Here is a 23,727-nt window from a genome sequence, read left to right as displayed (position 1 = left end):
CATATGGTAGATCAGTTCCACAGATAATCAGGCCTAAGCCATTTAGGACTTTTAAAATGAACACTAGCACCATATATGGTGCTTGATGAATAACTGGTAACCAGTGCAGATCTTTATTTACAGGAAACGTTTGATTTCTATTCCTGGTATTAATGAGCCACCTCATTGTAATTTCTCAGCATTTCTCATATAAAGTGCATTGCAAGGCCGTAATCAATACATGTTGCATCTGTTCATACATATGACTAGATCAGGAAGACCTAGTTGTAATTACGGAGATACAGTCCTTGTCGCAGAAGAATTTCCAAGCAGTAGAGCTGGACTAATATTGATCCATCCAAGATCAGTTTCACCTTAATTAGTTTCCATCTAGCCTGGATTTGATTTCAGTTTGTTCTTCGTTATATAGTCTTTATTGAAATGAGGCGATGCTCAAGGGTATTGATTGCCTCCTTGATATTAAAAGATAGGGAGCAGTAGAATTTGGGTTCTCGCTTTATACATAAGACCAAGGTTCAAACTATTTTATTTCAGGTACATTATGCAAAGACCCATTTCCAAAAACTGTTTGCAAAATCTAATGCTAGGAAAGGTGGAAGTAAAGGGAAGATGAGAACCAACAGCAAGGTGGATGGACTCAGTCACAGTGGCATGAGTACATTATAAGACCTCATTCATTTTCATGAAGAAAATTTTTTTATTGCTAGGAATTTAAAATAACTTGATGGCAGAAGATTGGTTTTTTAAAAAATGCAAAGCTCCAAACCAGCTGTTTCAGATTTTAAATAGCAGAGGAGACTGTGAACAATGATACGTGTATCAAAAAGCAGTACTTCACAACACCTTCTACACATGGACTTGCTCCCAAATACCCAATTCTGCTAGATGGTCTAGATCAGGGTTGTCAAACTTAATTTCATTGACGGCCACATCAGGGTTGTGTTTGACCTCAGGTGATCAAAGTGCCTGTGGCCAGGGTAGGCATGGCCAGCTCAACATCACTCGTGCATATGGTGGCCTGAGCGCTCTGCCAGAGAAAACAGGCTCCCGAGCTCTGTTTTCTGCTGCAACTACCTCCTGCAACCCTCTGCCAGCGAAAACAGAGCTTGGGAGGGCTGTATGTGCCCTCCCGAGCTCCATTTTCTCCAACAGAGGCACCACAGGCCAGTCCTTCTCTTTTTCCAGGGCAGCTACACGGGCCAGATCTAAGCACCCCGCAGTCCAGATCTGGCCCCCTGGTCTAGATGAATATTATTTTTGAAATCTACAGAGCTGTCACTGTAATCTATTGCATATAGTGTTTGATACCAAAATGGTTTGTCCATTAATATGACAAATTGAGTGTATAGATTTGAGCTACATCAGTTTCAGATTATTTATTTAGGTTTTCTTTGGTGACTTGTATCTGTCACCCATTGACAGATGGTGTCACGCATTGGCGTTTTTGACACATATTTTGAGTGACAGGGAGCCATAGCAGAGGGATGAAAAAGCCACATGCAGCTCCAGAGTCACATGTTGCGGATCCCTAGACTAGATAGTCACTTGTCTGAAATGGTATAGATTCTCCTACTTGAGCAGGGATTGGACTAGAAAATCTCCAAGATCCCTTCCAGCTCTGCTCTATGCTATGCTATTCTATTCTCCAAAGTAGCTCATATGAGTAGTAAATGGGCTCATTCTGCAATATATCCTGTTGTTTTTGTATTTCATTGGCTAGTTTTGGCTTGTTGCAGCTTTAATTTCTTAAGCAGTCCATCAGATAATGCAAAATTTCCTGTGGAGAGGCTGTATGTGGAAGGTTTCCACTTTTTGGATCTCTGGTTGTAGAAGTGTCTTTAATTTGGCCCCATAGAGTCTCAAAATTTGAATTATTGTACTTGTCTTAATTATACACCATTTATCTATATGACTATGAATGAGTCATAAGTGGTCAGTTGATTTCTCTTTTCCACACTGATAATTAGTTCAAAGGGCTGATCAGGGATTTTCATGAAGATAACAATGGCTTTCATGTTGTCATCAACAGAAATTGCAATGTCATCTGTATACATGAAGTTGATGATGAACGCTCCTTGGCTAATTTCAATTCCACACTTATTTATGAAGTATTGTCTTATGGTGGAATATTGTAGCAATAGAATATTCTATTGCAGCAATACAATAGCAGTGGAGACAAGACGCATATGTGGCATTAAAATACAAGACACATCAAGCACTGTAATCAAGAGCCCTTTGTTATGATAACTGTATTTTTGTAATGGGACAAGACTTCCAGAGCATCACTTGGGGTCAAGGTACAATGCTGATTATCATGAAAATACTACCTAAGCCTGTGTTGAAGGATAACTTCACCCAGTGGTCTTCGTGTAAAAGTTAAAGAAGAGATATGAGAACATCAACCCTGGAAGCCTGCTTTCTCTATTATGGTCCCTGCCCTCTGAAATAGAATCTGAGATCTGTGTGTTTCTTACTATGATGAGGCTTTGGAATTATGGTTGATTTCCCAAACCTTAGGTAGGATATTTGTGGAGCCTGTCGGTTATGTTTTCTATTTGACAGAATGTGCTTGTCTAGAAGCACCACATCTTCTTTCTACTAGTTCCTTTTATTTTTTTCTAATGTTTTCTTATAAGCCCTTAGAGTCACTCTGGAGTTGGACAGCCTCTGCATTTCATATATAAATAAAATAAAGTTTTGAGGCAACCTATAAACCACAGGCTTTGCAGTCACTCATCTCTTCTATCATCACCAATTGGAAAGAACCACAGGTCTCTAAAGATTAGGTGGAGACAGAGAAATAAGTGTTTTTACTGCAACCACTGTTGTGGAATCAGATTTCAAATGGGCCCTGAAAATGTTCCCACTCCATGTTTGATATCATTCAAAAGGGAAGTTTCTCCATTTGTTCATCAATCTTATATTGGATTTCTTATTGTAGAAGGTGGCAGTGTTCCATTAACAGGCTCATGTACCCCAAAGCATATATGGATTTGAAGAATGGATCTGAGTAGTAGAATAACATTTATATAGCACATTTCCTCCAAAGGGAATGCATATGCTCTCCACCCTCAAGAGCAGATTTCCTTTTATTTTTATGATACCAATGCTCAGTCTAAATCCAGCTTTTCGGGGGGGGGGGGATTCTGATGTTTAATAATTAATCATATGTGGGCCTAACAAAGCTATATCCCAGTTGCTATAAAAATTTTCTTGCAACTCTGAAAAGTATAGTATTTATTTTGTTTCAGAAGCTACATGACTTGATTTGAGATTTACAGTTTTCTGTTTAAGAAAATTTTCATATTAAAGAGGACTCTTCATAACTTTATAGCTGAAATTTAAATTTCTCATTTGTAATGTTTTTTTTCAACTGAGTTGAAATTGATTTGAAAAAAGCAGTTGACTGCTTTTCTTGTTGTTTGCATGACTTTTTGATGAAAGGAAAGTGTTTTTAAAAGTTTAAAACGTTTCTGATATGAATGAATATTGATTAAAATACATAAGTAAGCTTCCCTAAGCAATATTTTAAACATTTTCATTTTAGTAACAACTGTATCAAATATAATTGTAACATTTGAAATTAAATTCTATAGGAATTAGAACTTACAAAATTAAAGTTGTTGTATTTGTACTTTAAATTAAGGTAGTTTCTCTTTTATGAGGGTTCACGTACAATACACATTTTCACTGGTATCAATAGAAAAACTTCTTATGTGAAGGAATCTTGCCTTACTTTTTATTTTATTTTTAAGTATTTCTTGTTAAATTCCATATTGTTTTTTTAAAAAAGGTTACATTTCTATAAATGAATACTTCTCTTTTAAGCTTTTTCTCCCTTTATGCTTAATCTTGCTTTAGTCTACTATTGTAATGTGGGAATAACCTTGAGAGATAAAGGGAAGACATGCTGCATAGGGAATGATCATACAAAAGTGAGAGGAACCCGCAAGTGCTTAACAGTCAGAAAAAGAAATCTAGGAAGGACTCACCATAATTGATCAGGTTGTTGAAAGTGACGATGAGAAATTTGTACTTTTAATGTAGCCATACAATAAAGTAGAACTAGTTCATCTGGTTCTGTTTCCTATCTAGTTTACTTGGGAGGGTTGACAATTGTAATACTCTTCTTAATGTATTTTACAATGAGCATTTGATTATTATTATCTTAAAAATACAAAATGACATGCAATCAAACAAATGGGAATTGTAAAACTTTTCCTATTCCGTGCATTACTAAATTCATTTTTTATATGTATAAACTATAATACTTGATAAAAGCAAAAAGCAATTGTTCTGAAAACACCAGAAGTCATACTGACAATAGATAACACGAGGGCAAAGAGGCTAGTCCATGGTTAAAAGTATAAATCACAAATGCCACTATAGTGACATCATCAGTCCCTCCAAAAATATAGCCAAAGTAAGTCTAAGAATCAAGGAATTTACAAACATATTTAAAGGATAAAACCAAAATATCAGCAGTGTATAATACTAGCTGAATACCCATGCTTCCCTACAAAACTATGTGATTGGGCTTGATAAATCAACACTTACAACTTGAAAATTAATGAGTAGTTCCGATCAGTGTCTCCTCTGCCCTTCTCTCCATCAGGCTTGCCCCACAGAAACCTCCCCTATCTTACCCCCTTCTCTCTCTCAGGCTCCTCTCCAAACTCCCACCCAGCAGGCTCGATGAATCACATGCTGGCCATGCCCACATCCAAGGTTTCAGATTGAGAGGGGGAGGAGAACATCTAACTTCTTAGCATCAGAGCATATTAATAATAATATAAGAAATTCTAATGATCTGATGGTCATTTTGAAAAATCCTTTCTTAGTGAGCACCAAGAAGCCAAGAGGAACATACGTGGGAAATTTGAAGTTTGTAGGCTTTACAGTTCTGGAGATTTTGTGATGATGCGTGAGTGGCATTTCGCCAAAGTCCCCTTTAGTTTTACTTTTATCTACATCTAATAAATATGGTATATATATATATGTGTGTGTGTGTGTGTGTGTGTGTGTGTGTGTGTGTGTAACTGGTGTAGCAGTTAAAGGCATTAAGCTAAAAACCATAAAACTGTGAACTCTAGTTATTTCTTAGGCATGGTGCCAGTTTGACAGCTTTAGATGAATCACTGTCTATCTACTCTAGGAAGAAGATAATGGCCAACCAAGAAAATTGGGTAAATTTGCCCAAGTAATAATCAGGAGTCAAATCTGACTTGAAAGTGTGTATGCATATGAGCATGTGAGCTCGTGTGCACACACACACACCATGCATTAGAAGCAGGAAAAACAATAATTGAATTGGGCTTGGTTTCTGGGGTTCCTGGAAATGTACCAAAAGCCATAGCTCAGAATGATAGCTGCTGCTGAAGTAATGGTTTACTTCAGTGGATACAAGACAATTTATATAAAATCATGCTATTAAGGTTGTGTTCTTTTCTGGCAAAAATAATTGGAATTTTTTGCAGGCATAGACGTCTTCCAATAGTAGTATAAGGGTTTTAGGTTGTTGTGATAGTGATGATATAATCTAGAAAAATGTTAGTTTAAATTTCATGTTGATTAATCATCATTAATTGAGAATATTATTGAAGACATACTATGTTAAACAGGCAAGTTAAATTTTCTGTAAACTTTCAGTCCAGATTAGTTTAAAAGAAAAAGTTTTAAGTCTAATTAAATGCAGTCTCAAATTTCATCAACATTTGTATAATGTGAGTTATTTTCAATACTACTATATTTGCTATGGTTCCATAGAGAATATTTTTCTAAAAGTATCTGCATTTGTATATCTTGATAAAAACTATTAAATTGCATTTCAAAATTCCAGTAAAATTGGATAGTACATCATATAAAGCTGAATAGTATTTTACTATTTTTAAATGATTGCTATAAAACTATAGTAATTATCCAAATATGTGCACTAAACAAATAGCAAACTCAGGTTAATTCATCAATTTTTTTTTAATATTTTAGGTGCTCCATGAAGAAACTGCAATACCAGGAACTGATCTGAAATTGTCATACTTAAGCTCCCGAGCGGCGGGGTATAAATCTGTACTTAAGATCACAATGACACAGTCTGTGATACCATTTAATTTAATGAAAGTTCATCTCATGGTGGCAGTAGTAGGAAGACTTTTCCAAAAATGGTTCCCTGCATCCCCAAATTTGGCTTATACATTTATATGGGATAAAACTGATGCATATAATCAAAAGGTCTATGGTTTATCTGAAGCTGTTGGTAGGTTTTGTTTGTTATCAGGTTCTTTTGAATACGCTAATATTATGTAGCAAAAATGATATTCAATAGTATAATTCTTGGTGGATACATTCTATAGAAAAAAACAAAAGTATGCTGTAAGTTAAATACTATTGCAGTCTGATATACACATCAAATATAATTTTTATGTACAAATACAGAAATATGAATGGAATAATCATATTAATTTTGTAACTATTGTATTGATTGTGATAAACTATTATTTTTACATTGGGGAAAGTAATAGTTAGAAACAACTGCATTGAGTGGATCATTTGTAACGCTAACTTACACGAAGAAACATACATTTGTTTTTGCAGAAAAAGCCCTATGTGGCCATGGTGTTTTTCAAAATTGCCTGAAATTTGCTATTCAGCATTTGATACTTTACAACACATGGAGCCATAAACTTATTTCAAGGGAACATCAGTATATACGAGAGCTTCTAATTTTAATTATTCGGTACATTAATTAAATCTTCAAATACTGAAAAATACCGAAAAAATTGCTAATTAAATGTCCAGACCTGAAAATAAGCAAACCCAAGATGTCTGTACATGCAAATAAAGTTATTTACATATTTATTTATTCATTCTATTTATACCATTCCTTCCCTCCTGGAACTGACAGTAGACTATATAATACTTCCTTCTCCAGTGTTCTTATAATAATGATGGTATGATAAGTTGGGCTGAACAATTGTGAAACTCCAAAATGTCCAATGAATATCCATAGCAGGATTCTTCTAGACCTAATCCATCATTTTAATTAATATAGCACACATATAATGGATATTCACAACATCCATTTCACAATGGATGTGAAAAAAGTTTTATTTAAAGTTATTCTAGTATAAAATTATGTTGAGGTCTTTCTGAAATAAGACACAGGAGATGACAAACAGTAGAAATGTGCACCCGTATTGAATGTATTCTCAATTACCTAAATAAAATTTATATGATCATAGTTACCTCTGTTGGTACACCAAATCAGTGGATGGCATATACAATTTTAAAAACTACATAATTCACTACCAATTAATATTGACACAATTTTCAGAGGACTGACAGTTATAGAATTACAAGAAAACCAACTAAATGTTTGATAGTTTCAAGCACAATTACTTTGGTCAGAACTTTTAGGATCTGTTTTATCATGTGGTTAAATGCAGCACTGCAGGCTACTGCTAGATCAGCAGTTCAGCGGTTCAAATCCCACCGGCTCAGGGTTGACTCAGCCTTCCATCCTTCCGAGGTGGGTAAAATGAGGACCCAGATTGTTGGGGGCAATATGCTGACTCTCTGTAAAACCGCTTAGAGAGGGCTGAAAGCCCTATGAAGCGGTATATAAGTCTACTGCTATTGCTATATTGCTATTGCTATGTGCAGTGTCAGGGTTCTGACCCATGCCCTAATTAAATCATGAGCCTTCAAATCCAACTTCAGCCATGGAAACTTACTGGGTGAGTTTAGGCCAGAAGTTCACAGCACAATTTAACTCATAAAATGGTGGGAAAATAGCAGAGGATATGCTACCTTGAGTTCATGGAGGAAAGGTGGAATATAAATCTAGCAAATGGATAAATATTATATTCCGTAATACCTTTTCCATGCAAAATATATTTGTTTTCATATAATCTTTTTGTTATAGTTTTTATTAAATTTGATTAATGAGAATAGTAATTGTGATCTTTGTATCTATGAATGATTAACTGTTATTTCTTGATTGGATTCTGAATCAAGGCTCAGTTCCCTTTTCAAATGCCAGCCTTCATATCTTATTTTAAAAGAAATCATTTAATTTTTTGAATTTAATTTCAAAATCTTTAATTTCAGAATTTGTGGGTACCACATTGCCAGCTTTTTTTTTAATTTATATTTTTCTATATTATATTGTTAGTGCTTTAATGGATATTTATTTAAATGTCAAGATTTAAAGATTAAAATTAATCAGATAAAATAGTTAAAAGCCTTTTTACAGTCACTCTATATTAATAACGCTGTAAAATGAAAATAAATTAATCATGACTATCTTCTATTGAATTGCATTAGTTTATAGTAAAATAATTATTTTATTATTTATTTCAGTATCTGTTGGTTATGAATATGAATCTTGTTTGGATCTAACATTGTGGGAAAAACGTACAGCCATTCTACAAGGTTATGAACTGGATGCCTCCAACATGGGTGGATGGACACTGGACAAACACCACGTATTAGATGTTCAAAATGGTGAGTATTATGAATCTTATAATGTTATGCAGTACATCTTAATTGAAAAACATAAAACCCCAGATTCCAAGTCTGAACAAAAGTTTATAGGCATTGTCTTGGAGAATACTGTTATTTTTTTCCAATAATGTGATTAATTCATTACACAGAAGCATAAATTCAAAAATTACAATTCTTCTTTATTTTAAAATTCAAATTTACAAACATACTTTAACTCACATAAACACCATTACAATATTCCCTTTTTTGTAGTACATAATATGAAAATACTGTATTGGTATTTTCTTCCTCTCCAAATCAATTAATTTCCATGTAATATAGCAGTAAACTTTCACTCTTATCTGATTCTGTCTCTCCAAACATATATTATGCAATGTATACAAACAAACAAACTGTATGTGAAAGGGGGGGGGGGGAGAGAAAGTGAAATAAATCATAAGAGGTTGGTAAAGGAATATCTCCTCCTTAAGAAAATATCTGTGTGAGCACTAAAACTAGACACCCGTTTGGTGGCAAATAATCAAATAGAAATATGCTGATTTCATAGGGAAATAAGTAAAATGTTGGCCCTTTCTCAAGAGATTGTAATGCACCGTTAACCATGAAACAGTATTAAAAAAAGAAGCCACCCAGTCAATGTGGTAATTCATGTAAGGCTAAAGAAATCAGTTACCGAGAACCTATTCATGCAATGTTTTTTTAAGTATATGTATGTTCATTTAATTATTTTTCTATTATTTTGTGTTTGTAAATCAACTTCAGTGCTTAGAGATGTACTTAGGAGGCAGTTGGCAAATAATGACTTTTGAAAGTGTAATTGAAAAAATGAAGTGACTAGGATGAATGAGCTGGAAAAATGTATTAGCTTAGAGCAAATACCATGGCAGGTTTTTATATGGATATCTTGAATGACTGCAATAGTCCAATGTTCATCTTTTCCTTGTTTATATTAAAAGACAAATGTGAGGGAACAATTTTTCAGTGTAATTAGGAAATGTGTAAATCAGATGGTATAGTGCTAACCTCTAGGAAGCATGATTAAATTTATAGAGCTTATGTATTGAAGTGACATTGCAGGTTTCCTGATTGTCATAAAGGATGTGATCATAGAAGTAGGGTTTCAGATTCCAGTAGGGCACTAAATTCCTAAGTTCTTATGACAAATTGAATTCCATATAGAGTAATGATACAATCTTCTGTATAGTCTTCTGGTAGATAGGGAGGGAGGGGAAAGATGATAGATGATAGATAGATGATAGATAGATAGATAGATAGATAGATAGATAGATAGATAGATAGATAGATAGATAGATAGATAGATAGATAGATAGATAGATGATAGATAGATAGATGATAGATAGATAGATAGATAGATAGATAGATAGATAGATAGATAGATAGATAGATAGATAGATAGATAGATATTTAATAGTATATGGAATATTTATCTAATGAAAATAAATTAGCTTGGATTATGAAACTTCATAAATATATTTTACTGGTAATCAAAGTATAATAATTATCATGAATTTCAATTTTAAATTTTGTACAGTCAGTGAAACCAGTATTACCATACAGTACAAAGTGACATGTACATTGCATGATTTAAATTAGATTGAGATTTATAATGAAACAAATGTTACAATAACAGCTCACTGTTCTTGCTGCAGACTTAGATTGACTCATTAATCTTGATAATAATAAGGAAAGAAGTCTGTCCAACTGACAGCATTAATTGTGAAAGTCTACATTAGGTACATATCTTCCTTCCCAACTTTTCCTGTGAAGGTCATAAAAAATGATGCTGGCAAGATACTTTGTCTTTTTCCAATGATTGTTGATGCCTTTGAGCAGAACTAGGTTTAAAGGGCAGGTGGCCTGCAAAAGCATTTTTGTTCTGTTTGACATATGAGAACGTAACTGCAAATACATTATAAAACCAGACTCCGCAACCCAAAATAAATTATTATAAAACCATTTTGCAATGTGAAATTGAGGCTGTCAGAAAACTGCTCTACAGTAATAATGTACTAATACAAGATTTTGATTCGTAACAGCACATATGTTTGTAGTTTATTCCAAGAAAAAAAAGAATGTGAAAACATTGCTCCAATCCAACATTCAGCCGAAACGAAAAGAGAAAATCTGCATGCAAATGAATTCTGCAGTTCTCTTTCATATAGCAGACTGAGAAGCAGTTTATGCAGAGACGCAGTCAACATACCAGCTTTCTGGAACAAAAGAAGACAAACATAGATTTGGATTCTCTCCAGAAACAGAAGAGTATTGCTAACTGGGGTTGCATGCACATAGCTCTTGTTCTTGGGCAGACTTGAGAACCAGCTGTACAGCAGCTGTTTGCATATGGTTCTGCTTTCACATATTTGGCTCATTATATGTAACATTACAAGTCTAGATAGAAAATAATGTAGGAGAAATTCATTGTGGACTAATGAAGATCCTTGTTTTTCTTATTATTGAACTAGCTGTAAATATGAATGGTTGCGGACAAGATATCTAACTATATATTGTTAAATAGAGTTACAGTTAGAATTGAAAGGACAATGCCAATGAGATTCTAAAACATTGTTTCTTGGTATGTGCTCACAATGCTTGATGAACAAACCATTTCTGAATTTCATTGGTATGTGCTCAGATACTCTATTAATATATTAACATCCATGAAATGCAATCACTATGAAATTTTAAGTTTACTTTATTTAAAATGTATCTTGTTATTAAAAGTTATTACAAAGACAAGGGGGATCATGTTTCTGTTTTTTTTTTAAAGGAATCCTGTATAAAGGCAATGGGGAAAATCAGTTTATCTCTCAGCAACCACCTGTTGTTAGTAGTATAATGGGTAATGGCCGACGGCGCAGCATTTCTTGCCCAAGTTGCAATGGTCAAGCAGATGGCAATAAACTCTTGGCTCCAGTTGCCCTAGCTTGTGGAATCGATGGAAGCCTGTATGTAGGAGATTTCAACTATGTTCGACGGATATTCCCATCTGGAAATGTAACAAGTGTACTTGAACTAAGGTATATTTTCCCCTAATTTCCCCCTAAGTTTTAGAATGCAGTTGTGATGATTCAGTAGTGTCTCCTTATCCATAAATATAAAAATACGAATGGTATCAAAATAATATTTTACTCACACAGCTTGAAAACCATTTAATATATCATTACCATTCAGGTGGCCATGCCAATGAAGCCATTATATATCATGACTACAGTGTTTGACTACTACTAGGAATACTAAGTTTGAGTCTTTTTTCAGCCATAAAAATTCACTGGGTGATTTTGAGTCAGTATTTCTCTTTCAGCCTAAATGATTTCACAGGTTGGTTGTTGTGGGGGGAAATTGGAGGATGGAGCATTCTCTATGCCACCTGGAGGCCCCAGAAAAAAAGGCAGGATATCAATCTAACATCTAACTAATAAATTAATACATAAAATTAAGGCTAAATTCTTACTAGCAACCTTTACCAATTTTTTTCTTCTTTTAACTTTTTCCTTCTAATACTGTTCTTTTTGCTCTTCCTTCTTTTGCCTACCCACCAAGAAATAAAGATTTTAGACATAGGTAAGCATTTTAAGCATGTTCATACATTTTGTTGAGGCTATTATTGGCTTTAAATGAGTAAATAAGGTACTACAAAAACTACTAAAACATTATTTGAATAAAATAATAGTAAAACTATTCTGAGATAAATCTTACTAAGTATAAGGTAAAAACTTGCTACTGTTCATTATTAATCATATTATTTTCCCATCCCAGTTTAACATGTTGCATTTTAAAGTCTGACTCTGGGTAAATGTAATGTTTAAAACAAAACAGTGCTTCATTATCTTTATATATTTCTGATCTGTTTTTAAGGTATTGGCTATGTTTTATTTCAATGATTCGCTATCTTCATTCTGCTACACCCATCACCCACCTCATTGTCTTTTGGGCATCCTCAATATCATTGACAGAGACTTCCATGCTGCCTTTTTATATGGAATCCATTTACACACACATTTGACTGCTGGGTATCAAGGCTTGCAGTTATCCAGATAACATAGTTGAGCATTGTATACATGTGTACAAATATGTCTGGGTTTCAACAGAATAGATCAGAGAATGTTTTAGCGCTGTGATGGAAAATCTGATATGCAAAATTTAATCTCTGGCATCTCAAATGTGTCTAAAGCTCTTAACATTGGAATGCAATGGAATTGGGAACAGGAAGAAGAACATAACTGAATACTTTATTTGGCCAAGTGTGATTAGACCCACAAGGAATTTGTCTCCAGTGCAGAAGATACTGGAGAGAATCTACTTTTCTGTTCATAATATTTTAAAAAGTTAGAATTAAAATAGTTCGAATCCCACTTTCTTTATGATGTGTTTTAATGATATTTATGAGTTTTCAATTTCTCCAACCATAAAATGCTATAAAAGGTAGCTTCCATATATATATGTATGTATATATGTGTATGTATGTATGTGTGTATATGTATATGTACATATACATATGTATGTATATATGTATGTATACATACATACATACATACATACATACATACATACATACATACATACATATATATATATATATATATATATATATATATATATATATATGTTGTTGTTGTATTTGTGCTGATAAATAAAGGGAGACTAGTATAGATCTATTTCAAGCTATTTAGCTCTCATCAGCTAGCCATACCCTTACTGGGATTTGAACCTGGGCTATATTACATACTAGGCAGACATCTTAGCCATTAGGCCACAGGCTCTTATCCGTTATCAGCCAGGCCAGGGTGAAAGGTATCTATTAGATTTTTACAACCCCCGGTATGCCCAAATATGGGAGGAAGATCACTACTTCCATTCTCTGTCCTTCGGCTCGTCACAAGAGACCATCCAGGCAGAAACCCAATATTTTTACTGTTGCCTTTTTGTTACATTTTGTTGTATTTGTGCTGATAAATAAACGAGCCGAAGGACAGAGATTGGAAGTAGTGATCTTCCTCCCATATTTGGGCATACCTGGGGTTGTAAAAATCATATATACACACACACACACACACACATACATACATACACACACACACACATATACACATATACATACATACATACATACACACACACACACATATACATATACATACATATACATATATATACATACATATATATTCCTTGAGTTGTTCTCTGTCATCTTAACAATAACAGTATTTGGGTTAGAACATATTCACTTTCTTTTTCAGTGTTTTTCTAATATAATAATACTAAGTCAAATTCTACTATTTTATGCAAGTTAAATATTCTTTTGATTTAAATTTGGTTAGTTTAATTTTTTCCAACCAAACTGTGTACAATTATTATCCAGAGTTTAATTTTATATCAGATGAAAGATTTTATTTGTCTTTAGACAAGGTCTAGGGACATTAGTGAGAAGTTTTACGTGAAAAGGCATACATTTGATCCATTATATTATTTTCTGTACCCATCATTATTTTGAAGAATTTTCAAAAATATATTTTCCAGTTAAGAGGTTTCTGATCAAATCCAGACATACTATTTCTTAAAATAAAAATCAGAACAAGCTGTCAGAACCTTTAGTACTTTGCCAAAACCTGTTCACAATTTAAAAATAGAATGCCTCCGATTTAGGCTTTTATTGTTCAATTGCCCTGCTGCATTAATCAAATTTTACCAAAACTTAAACTGATTATATTTTCCATCCAGATTTCTGTATCTATTAAAATTACATATTAATAATTATTCAAAACCTGTTCCTACTTCAAACCATAATTTAGTCACAACTTGTTTATGTTAACCCCTGACACTCTTTGCCAACAATGTTACATGCAATGTGTTATTCTAACACTGTTATATTTATATTTATGAAATACTAAGCAGTATTTTTTTGTGAACAGATGCTCTGATATCACCAAATCTATTGGATACATGTTAGTAGCACATTTGCAAATAAATTAGAAATTGATCTGATGGATACTAGGGCTTTGTGCATTAGTAGGCAGTCTAATATTATCAGCAATATATTCATTTTTTTATGCCATAACTTAGATCTATTGTTATTGATGCAGCTAGTTAAGCTTTTGGATTGTATCTTTGAGCAACAGATATATTCAACAAAGTTATTTACTCATTAGGAAAAAAACTTTTTCTCCAAAATTTATTGAGCTTTGAAGAAAAGCTCTAAAACTGTATATTCTTTTATTTCATAGGAAAATATGGTAGCATATTTAGAGGTTTTTAAAATGCTGTGGTATTTTGAAAAAAGCTAGATTTTCTCACAAATATATCTAATATATGAATTTATGCTCAGTGATAAAGTACTTTTTGATCAGAAGAAAATACAATATATTATTTATCAGTAATATAGATCAAATGGGTTAGATTTATGAAAAAATGTTGAGAACAAAGAGTGAGCTAAGTGAAGAAATCCAGATATGATTATTTGAAACTAACATTTCAAATATGTTAGAGATGTCTTAGATGTCTTAGAATTATACACAATTCTAATATTAAAAGTAAAAAATCACAAAATAATTAAATTTGATCCAAGTTTTAAGGCAAATGACAGTTGATTTGTCTATACAACTAGGCCAATTGTTCTCAAAGTGTAGTCTTTGCCAACTCAATTATTTTAAAATTTCTCTAATGTCTAATAGAGAAAATATCAATGGATATATCCCATATAAACCAAAGATTTTTGGAGTCTTCTATTATTTTTTAGAATGTGAAGTTATACTAAATGTTCAAGAACCGTCGAATTTGACAAACAAAAAAAGTGGCATGGGATTATAATCATACTAAAAAAAACTTGTTTTCCTTTTTGCAGCAGTAATCCCGCTCACAGATACTATCTTGCAACTGATCCAGTCACAGGAGAATTGTATGTTTCTGATACAAATACAAGACGGATTTATCGTCCAAAATCACTTACAGGAGCAAAAGATCTGACAAAAAATGCTGATGTAGTAGCAGGGACTGGAGAACAGTGCCTTCCATTTGATGAAGCACGATGTGGCGATGGTGGCAAGGCTGTAGAAGCTACTCTGATGAGTCCGAAAGGTGGAGAAAATTGAAAATTTATGAAGAGAAAAATACACTTTATTAGTCAGCATTCATGATAACATTTAACACTGTTGAGTTGTTTATTCAATCTTGTACTTATATGTAGTTTTCTGAATGGAAGAACCTTCCAAAAGTAAAGTTGCAAAAATGAAGTTTTTTATTTCCTATCATTAATAATTTGTCTTTCATTATCATGCATTATGAATATTTTTACCTTCTATCAAGAATGTCATTGGAAACCTGGAATGATACCTAAAGGATGACATGTATATGATGCCATAATCATGCAAAAACTATAATTACATACTTGCATCATAAATGTGTTGCAAGTATGTAAATCATGCCAATTGTATGATTGCATCATTATGCATATGTCATCATTTGTCCATCTATGGTCGTGTGTGCATGCTTTAAAGACTTTGTATCCAGGGAACCATGAAGGGTTCAATAATTAGACACAATGCTTAACAAACTACAACAAACAATGTTTTATTTTCATACATAATATACATCTGGTTAGAACCCAGTTCTATTAAATCTTTAGAATCATTCTTGGTGTTTAATGAAAAGATATAAAAAACAGTGTATAAATAGAAGAGGAAAAATGTTGATTTTTATAATTTGAAAGAAAATCATATCGTATATGCTTGTTTGTTTGTTTTACTGAAGGAGTGGCAGTAGATAAGAATGGATTAATCTATTTTGTTGATGGGACTATGATCAGGAAAGTGGACCAAAATGGAATAATATCAACATTACTTGGTTCAAATGATCTGACTTCCGCGCGACCATTAACATGTGACACCAGCATGCATATCAGCCAGGTACTTTTAACAAAGGTGTTTTTTTTTTTTTGAGATAAGTCATTTTCCCTGAAACAGCCTGTATAGTTCACACAATAACAACATCAGCATCTTCTTTGTCAATCCACTAATGAAAAAATAAGTGCAGGTTTAAATGAATAGATTGTTCATTCATCCATCCAGGTCTAATCTATTCATTCACATGTCTTTCCAGTAAATAAAACTCCTGGCAAAAGACAAGGAAAGAAGGAGGTTTTTTTAGATTTTTATGTTATGGGATTTTCTTATGCTTGCATTTATTTATTTATTTCTGTCTGTGAATTCTAGACAATTAAAAAACTCAGCAATACATTTTGTGTTAAGATATTGATAGTTATTTCAACTTTGATCAGTCCTTAAAATAAAATTTACTGCCTTATACAAGAGCATTGTATTGAATTTAGGGCCCCTGGGAATAACGTTCAGTTAAGTTATTTATTATTTAATTCTACAAAATGTAAATAATCAAAGTGAAACAATATAAAAACAAAGATTTTATACACTTTATAACATCATTTTAGAAACAATTGAGAAAAAAACCCTTCAAGGTGGATTCTAACAATTATTGCACATATATTAACAGATCTATTAGAAAACTACAAGACTCAGATACATTTAGCACAAACATTTATTCATTCTAGTGTGCTGCAGATATTTCTTTCTTTATTTGCTTGCTTGCTTGCTGCTTCTTTGCTGTGCTGCAGTGGGTCAAAAGCTAATGTGAAAATCAGAACTGTATACCCGAAAGTAATTTAACACATGACAAAAATCAGGAAAGACTATCAAACTTCATAAATCAGCATGTTTATCAAAACCTATTCTTGTCTGAGCATAACTCAGATGCTGTATCTCCTAATCAGAACTATGATTGCGATGGCATAGATTTTGCAACTTTCTAAGAGATTTTGTTAGATTGATATTTTAATAAAAGGCTCACAAATTGATATAATTTTAAATATTGCCTTTCTTTCTTTGTATTGCTGGGTTTGTAGGGAGACAACCTTTTAATATTGTGTGGGAGTTAGACCTGGCGGCCCCATTTGTTACACAGATCCCATTTAAATAAATCTACCATTAACTTTTAACAGATTAACAGAAAGGACCTTGTAGATCATCCAACCCCCCACCTAAGCAAGAGACACTACACTATTTCTGACGAATGGCAGTCCAGTCCTTTCTTAGAAGCTTCCAGAGATGAAACTCCCACAATTTTTTTTAATTCTTTCATTCATACAAGTCCACTCTCTAAAATCAAGTTGCATTGTTTCCAGACTGTTCATTGTTTTTAATTTTTAGTTTAATTGTTTTCACCTAAATTAAGTCATTTAAATTGTTGGCTAATACCATTCTCTGTAATCCCATGCAATTAAAAGAAAGCAGATAAGTATTCCAGAAGTAGCAACTAGAGCCATTTTAAATTTCATTCAGAAAATTTATTTGGCTAAAGCCAGGTTAAGTAATGTGTTAATAAATTGTTCTTGTTTTGATAAGGTACGTCTGGAGTGGCCAACAGATTTAGCTATCAACCCAATGGATAACTCCATATATGTGCTGGATAACAACGTAGTGCTTCAAATTACAGAAAATCGGCAAGTCCGTATAGCTGCTGGAAGGCCAATGCACTGCCAAGTCCCTGGAGTGGAATATACAGTTGGAAAACATGCAGTACAAACTACCTTAGAATCAGCCACGGCTATTGCTTTATCTTATAATGGGGTGCTTTACATTACGGAAACAGATGAAAAAAAGATAAACAGAATAAGACAAGTAACAACTGATGGAGAAATCTCATTAGTTGCTGGAATACCTTCTGAATGTGACTGCAAAAATGATGTTAACTGTGACTGCTATCAAAATGGTGATGGCTATGCTAAAGATGCCAAACTCAGTGCCCCTTCTTCCTTAGCTGTATCACCTGATGGAACACTGTATATTGCAGACCTTGGAAATATTCGAATAAGAGCTGTGTCAAAGAACAAACCATTGCTGAATTCCATGAACTTTTATGAAGTTGCTTCTCCAACTGATCAGGAGCTCTATATCTTTGATGTCAATGGCACTCATCAGTACACAATGAATTTAGTCACAGGAGACTATCTGTACAATTTTAGCTACAGTAATGACAATGATATAACTGCAGTTACTGACAGCAATGGAAATACCCTTCGTATTAGGCGTGACCCCAATCGGATGCCAGTAAGAGTAGTATCTCCGGACAATCAAGTCATCTGGTTAACCATAGGAACCAACGGTTGCTTAAAAAATATGATAGCACAAGGACAGGAACTAGTCTTGTTCACATATCATGGCAACAGTGGACTCCTAGCAACTAGAAGTGATGAAATTGGATGGACGACATTTTTTGAGTAAGTATAATCTTAATATGTACCATTTTGAAGCATGCACAGTTGGTGTAGTTGAAATTTGATATATATTAATAAGACTGATAAAGCAACTATTAGAAGAGGAATGGTGCACACAAAACAGAATACATGATCTACCTGATAAGAAATCCAGAGTAATGCTGTAACCAAAGCTGATAACCAAGCTAAGTCAGTCAATCCCATTCGTATACTATAGAAAAACAGCTATTTTGACATGATAAAGTTATTTTGACATGTAGTGCCAAACTACTCTGAAGTAAAAAGTATGAAAATAAGGTTTGTTGTTTCCTGTAGTGCTGGTTGCCAAACTCAGTTTCATTGAGGACTGCATGAAGGTTTTGTTTGACCCCATGGGGTTGGGGTGCGCACGGCAGAGTGGGAATAGCCAACTCCACGTCATACGTGTCAGGGCCCCCCTTGGTAGCTCAAGCACTTTGCCAGCGCAAACAGGCTCCTGGGCTCCATTTTCGGCTGCAACAGCCTCCTGCAACCTTCTGCCAGTGAAAATGGAGCTCAGGAGGGCTGGTAGAGACATTGTGGGCCAGTACTTCACTGTTTCCAGGGTGGCCCTTTGGGCCAGATCTAGGCACCTCACAGGCAGATCTGGTCCCCCAGGCCTTGAGTTTGACACCCCTGCTGTAGTGTATTGAAGCAGCTGCCCATAATTGTTTGCACTGGTTCTAGGAAAGTTGCTTTCCTCAGCAAAATGTCAGCATCTGTTTTCTCAATTATTCTACGCGTGTTCTTATCAAAAGCAATTCAGATTATTCAGAACTCTGCTGGATTGGGTCCAGGATCCATCTAATCCAGCATGGATTAGATTCATATATCATTTCCATGTACAGCTAGCCAGACATCACCTAGGAAACACACAGTCAGATTCTGACTGGAACAGCATCTGTGTACCTCAGAAAAATGCTATGATTTATAACTAATAATAGCTGTCGAAAGATTGTTGCATCAATATAATGTTCCTATTATAAGACTAGCAGAAGAGACAAAAATCTAAATGTCCAGTCTGAAAAGTAATAACGGAAATAATTTAGACAAACATTGCTAGGCAGCAATTAAAAAAGGGACAGGAATGGAAGTTGGTTTTTAAGTTGATACAGTACAGGATGTGAAAGAAGAGCATGGAATAAGAATGAAGACATTCAAAAGACAATAGAAGAAATTTAAAGGGCAGAAGAAGGATGTGCTATAATCGTAAAAATACGAAATTAGGTGAGTTGAAACATTAAACCGCCCATTTAAATAGATTAGGGAATTAAATAAGCACTAATGGAGATATTTAGAAGCATATTGTCAACCCTATGTTAATTTAAAGAAATCAAAGAAACTTTCCTTTCCTTTCCAGTATAGCCACCAATTAGCATCTCAAAGTTCTCTGTTTTTGTCTGAACAATATGACACACTATATGGGAAAGAAATAATTGGAATCAGTTCTTCCATGCACTTTACTCCTAACATGTAACTTCTCTTATTATTCAAAAAGTCCAGTTGACTGTCAGGTCAACTTTTATAGGTAAGATAATAGAAAATTTATCTTTGAATCCAAATATAGTTTTTCTTTTGTTATAAGAAGCCATCAAGAAATTCCTACTATTCAGGCATGTAGCTTCTTTCCAGAAAACAACTAAAGTATGATTATATTATGTAAATCAGTTAAACATCCTTTTCTATAAATGTATGAGGACTGGTATTTTTTAATACATTTAGACAGCCACCTGTTTAAATAACATGAAATCTTAATATTATTTTGTGATAAAAAGATGTATTAAGAATTGATACATTCCAAGTATAAATGTAAAATTAAGTAAAAAATACATGGAAAAGTATGTATTGATCAAAATGAAAATAAAATCTTGCTTTGATCCTACTTCACAGTTTAAATAATCAAACCATATTCTGTTTTATTTTTACTTTTTTCTTTTACAAAGTATGTGCTGCCCAATCCATTTGCGGCTCTTGGCAGCTTACAAACACTGATATAAAAGCCAAAGTAAAAAGCCATTAAAGCCCACTTAAGAAGGTCTTTAAAAATTCTAAAGAACTCTTTAGAATACTAGATCTCAGTAAAATATGTTAAGCCCCTTCCAGAACTATAACAATTACAATAGCAAATTGTTCTCTCAATAGAAAAAATTGTTCTCTCAATTAGCAAAAAGTATGGTGCAAGCTATATAGGAATTAGCAATTCTTCAAGTAACCTGGGCCCAGCCTATATAAGATTTTATACACCATACTGAGCACATTGACTTGGGCTCATGAAGCAATTGTTAACCCGTACAACTGATTTCTTATTTCCTACAATTACCATTCATCATCCACATTATTGCATTATGGAGCAATTGAAGTTTCAAAACTATTTTATTATGCCCATTCAAAAAAGCACTTTGCAAATTCTATCCTTGCAGAATGAGTGTACCTACTATATCAGCCAATGCTGATAAAAGGTCCATCTTGCCACTAATATAATGTGGCTTTCCAGCACCAGTATCAGATCCAAGAAGACCTAGAAGCTGTACATTTGATCCTTATGAAGTCTAGCCCCAAGAAAGGAAACACTCAGGGGTGGGTTTCAAAAATTGTTCGAACCTACTCTGTGGGCATGGCCTCCTTTGTGGGAGTGGCTTGCTGCCCATGTGACCGGATGGGAGTGGCTTGTCACCCATGTGACCAAATGGGAGTGACCTACCACCCATGTGACCTGGTGGGAGTGGCCAAGATGATGTTATTACTAGATATTACTAATCACTAGATATTATTGATATTACTAGATCATTATTAATGTGTAGATAACTGTGGGACATTACACACCCACCCACACGTACACACACACAAACTATGACAGTGCTAGGAAAACACCAAAAAAAAGACTGCCAATGAAACCAGGTTTTTTTTCCTAAGCCTAAGGATAGGAAAGACAAAGTCACTGAAATAAAAACCATCAAGGCAATGTGGAAAATTATAAAGGACAGGCGCTCACAGAACCATCAACCACCTCAGAATTACCTAAACAAGGAGGGTGTAACACACTGCCTTGCAACAAACCTGGCCTACCCATAGAAAAGCAGCCACTTTGAGACACATAAACCTGGTCTGAACACTTAAAAGCAACATATTGCATCACAAATAAAACATTTGCAAAAAGGAATAACATTTCTTGTAATAAACATTCTATAAACAATAAATAAATAAAAATTCCCTAAAATAATTAAAAACCACCACGTTCAGAGAACACCAAAGGACCCCACAGTCCTCTTCCACCATATTTTTTTCTTTTTTGTCCTAACTTTCTCCTCCTTCCCCCCCAACCCCACTCATTTCTAGCACTGATGATGTTTCCAAACTAGGAGTGCTGGAGAGGAGCTCTCACAGGGCGAAGAGCTTCCCGCTACAGGCACAATCTATCTGCAGCCGTAAATGACTGCAAGCAGCAGTTTCAGGCACCTGCTCGCAGCTGACAGTTGCGTTTGGGAGCGGAGGTGGCGGCAGCGGAAGCAAGCACAGACGGGATGTCCCTGCATGTTGAGTAGAAGGAAGAGGTGGGGATGCGTTGTTTCAGGGCGCCCCAGGCGCCGGCTCCTCTGAGTGCAGCCCATTCCCCCTCCCAAGAAGACCGTTTTCTTTTTAAAAACGCCTCTGCAGACGATCTTGAAAACCTGTGAGGTTGCTTTGGGAGGGGGAAGACAGGCAGCATTCCCCCCACCCCATCCCTGGTTGCCTGCAGCCTCGGAGCCTTCCGCAACTTGCACAGTAAAGGCAATTAAGACCTTCTCTCGCTCGTGAGATTTTCTTTACTGTGCAAAGGCTTGCTTTAAGGCTGCAGGCTCCGAGACTGCAGGCACCCAGGGAGGGGGAAATGCTGCTCATCTGTCCCCTTTCAAAGCAACCTTGCAGGTTTTCAAGATCATCCGGAGAGACGTTTTTTAAAAAGAAAAACCCTGCAGGCACCCAGCAACAGAGGCCAGGAGCGGTACCGGCGTTCCCAGAAGTTAATTACTTCCGGGTTCACCGACCATCCGGTTCGCGCAAACCGGGGCGATCCAGGAGGAACCCACCCCTGGAAACACTTGTACCTTGTCTGAATTCTGGTTTGACTTATTCTCCCACATTTAGCTCTTTACATCTTAGTGACATACAAAAGAACTCTAAGCATGAATCCAGGTTTACAGAAAAACAGGTATAGATAAATATACAGCAATCTTCACCCATGCTAAGCTGGTGTGACTTATTCCACATCAGAATGCAGGGCTACTTGGGAAGAGTTCTTGATGTCTTTAAAAACAATCATCTCTTGCATGAAATTCTGCTTTCTGTTGATTTGGGGTGTTTTGTTTTTACTTTCAATCTAATGCTACCAATATTGCCATATGTTGAATGAATATAATTTTGTCACCATCATTATTTTAAGTTTGGAGGTGAAGGAAATGTTATCTGTTCTAGGGGCCTGGCTATTTGGGATCCTAGTTGAGAATTGTGCCCATGTTCAAATTTTGTGGAGAGCAACCAACAGTAGATGCAATACAATTAAGGAGAGTTATTCATCAATCTCCTTTTACACAGTTAAACTATGATTTGGTCAATATCTGGACCATCGTCTTAATTGTTTTTTATTTCCTCAATTCTTTTAATTTTTGTTCATATTTTAGGTGCTTATTTTTAATTGTTTTATTATTAGCTATTGTTGAAAATAAAGAATTAAAAATAAAATACAGATTTATGTTCATTGCCAATTAGATTCATGAACAGGTATTTGAAGGTGAAACTGTCTAACTAAATATGTATCAGTCACATTAAAAACTAATTCACATTTTATTTCCAATGAAAAACCTTAAACTGCAGGAAGTCCTTCCCATGTCAAGAAAAGGTTAAACCCTTTCATTAAACATGCTGTC

General features: G+C 34.5%; 1 protein-coding gene across 12 annotated transcripts in view; it reads left to right on the top strand.

The window, feature by feature from the left end:
* The window catches only part of TENM3 (teneurin transmembrane protein 3), an 836,795-nt gene that overhangs the window by 788,536 nt on the left and 24,532 nt on the right, over nucleotides 1-23,727 (top strand). For 10 of the 12 annotated variants that reach the window (XM_087724561.1, XM_087724557.1, XM_087724558.1 and 7 more), the window contains 7 exons: nucleotides 5,986-6,253; nucleotides 8,359-8,502; nucleotides 11,294-11,543; nucleotides 12,067-12,087; nucleotides 15,365-15,597; nucleotides 16,270-16,424; nucleotides 17,934-18,808. In XM_087724561.1, the coding sequence (XP_087580687.1) occupies nucleotides 5,986-6,253; nucleotides 8,359-8,502; nucleotides 11,294-11,543; nucleotides 12,067-12,087; nucleotides 15,365-15,597; nucleotides 16,270-16,424; nucleotides 17,934-18,808 (1,946 nt within the window). The remainder of the gene's footprint in view (nucleotides 1-5,985; nucleotides 6,254-8,358; nucleotides 8,503-11,293; nucleotides 11,544-12,066; nucleotides 12,088-15,364; nucleotides 15,598-16,269; nucleotides 16,425-17,933; nucleotides 18,809-23,727) is intronic. The other 2 variants (XM_087724556.1, XM_087724554.1) reach the window with 1 other exon arrangement.

This window comes from Thamnophis sirtalis, unplaced genomic scaffold (genome assembly GCF_051295495.1).
Source record: "Thamnophis sirtalis isolate CommonGarterSnake01/CBP01778 unplaced genomic scaffold, rThaSir2_p1.2 scaffold_10, whole genome shotgun sequence".
Lineage (NCBI taxonomy): Eukaryota > Metazoa > Chordata > Lepidosauria > Squamata > Natricidae > Thamnophis > Thamnophis sirtalis.
Note: the sequence above shows the minus strand (reverse complement) of the source record. Positions and strands in the feature narration are given on the sequence as shown.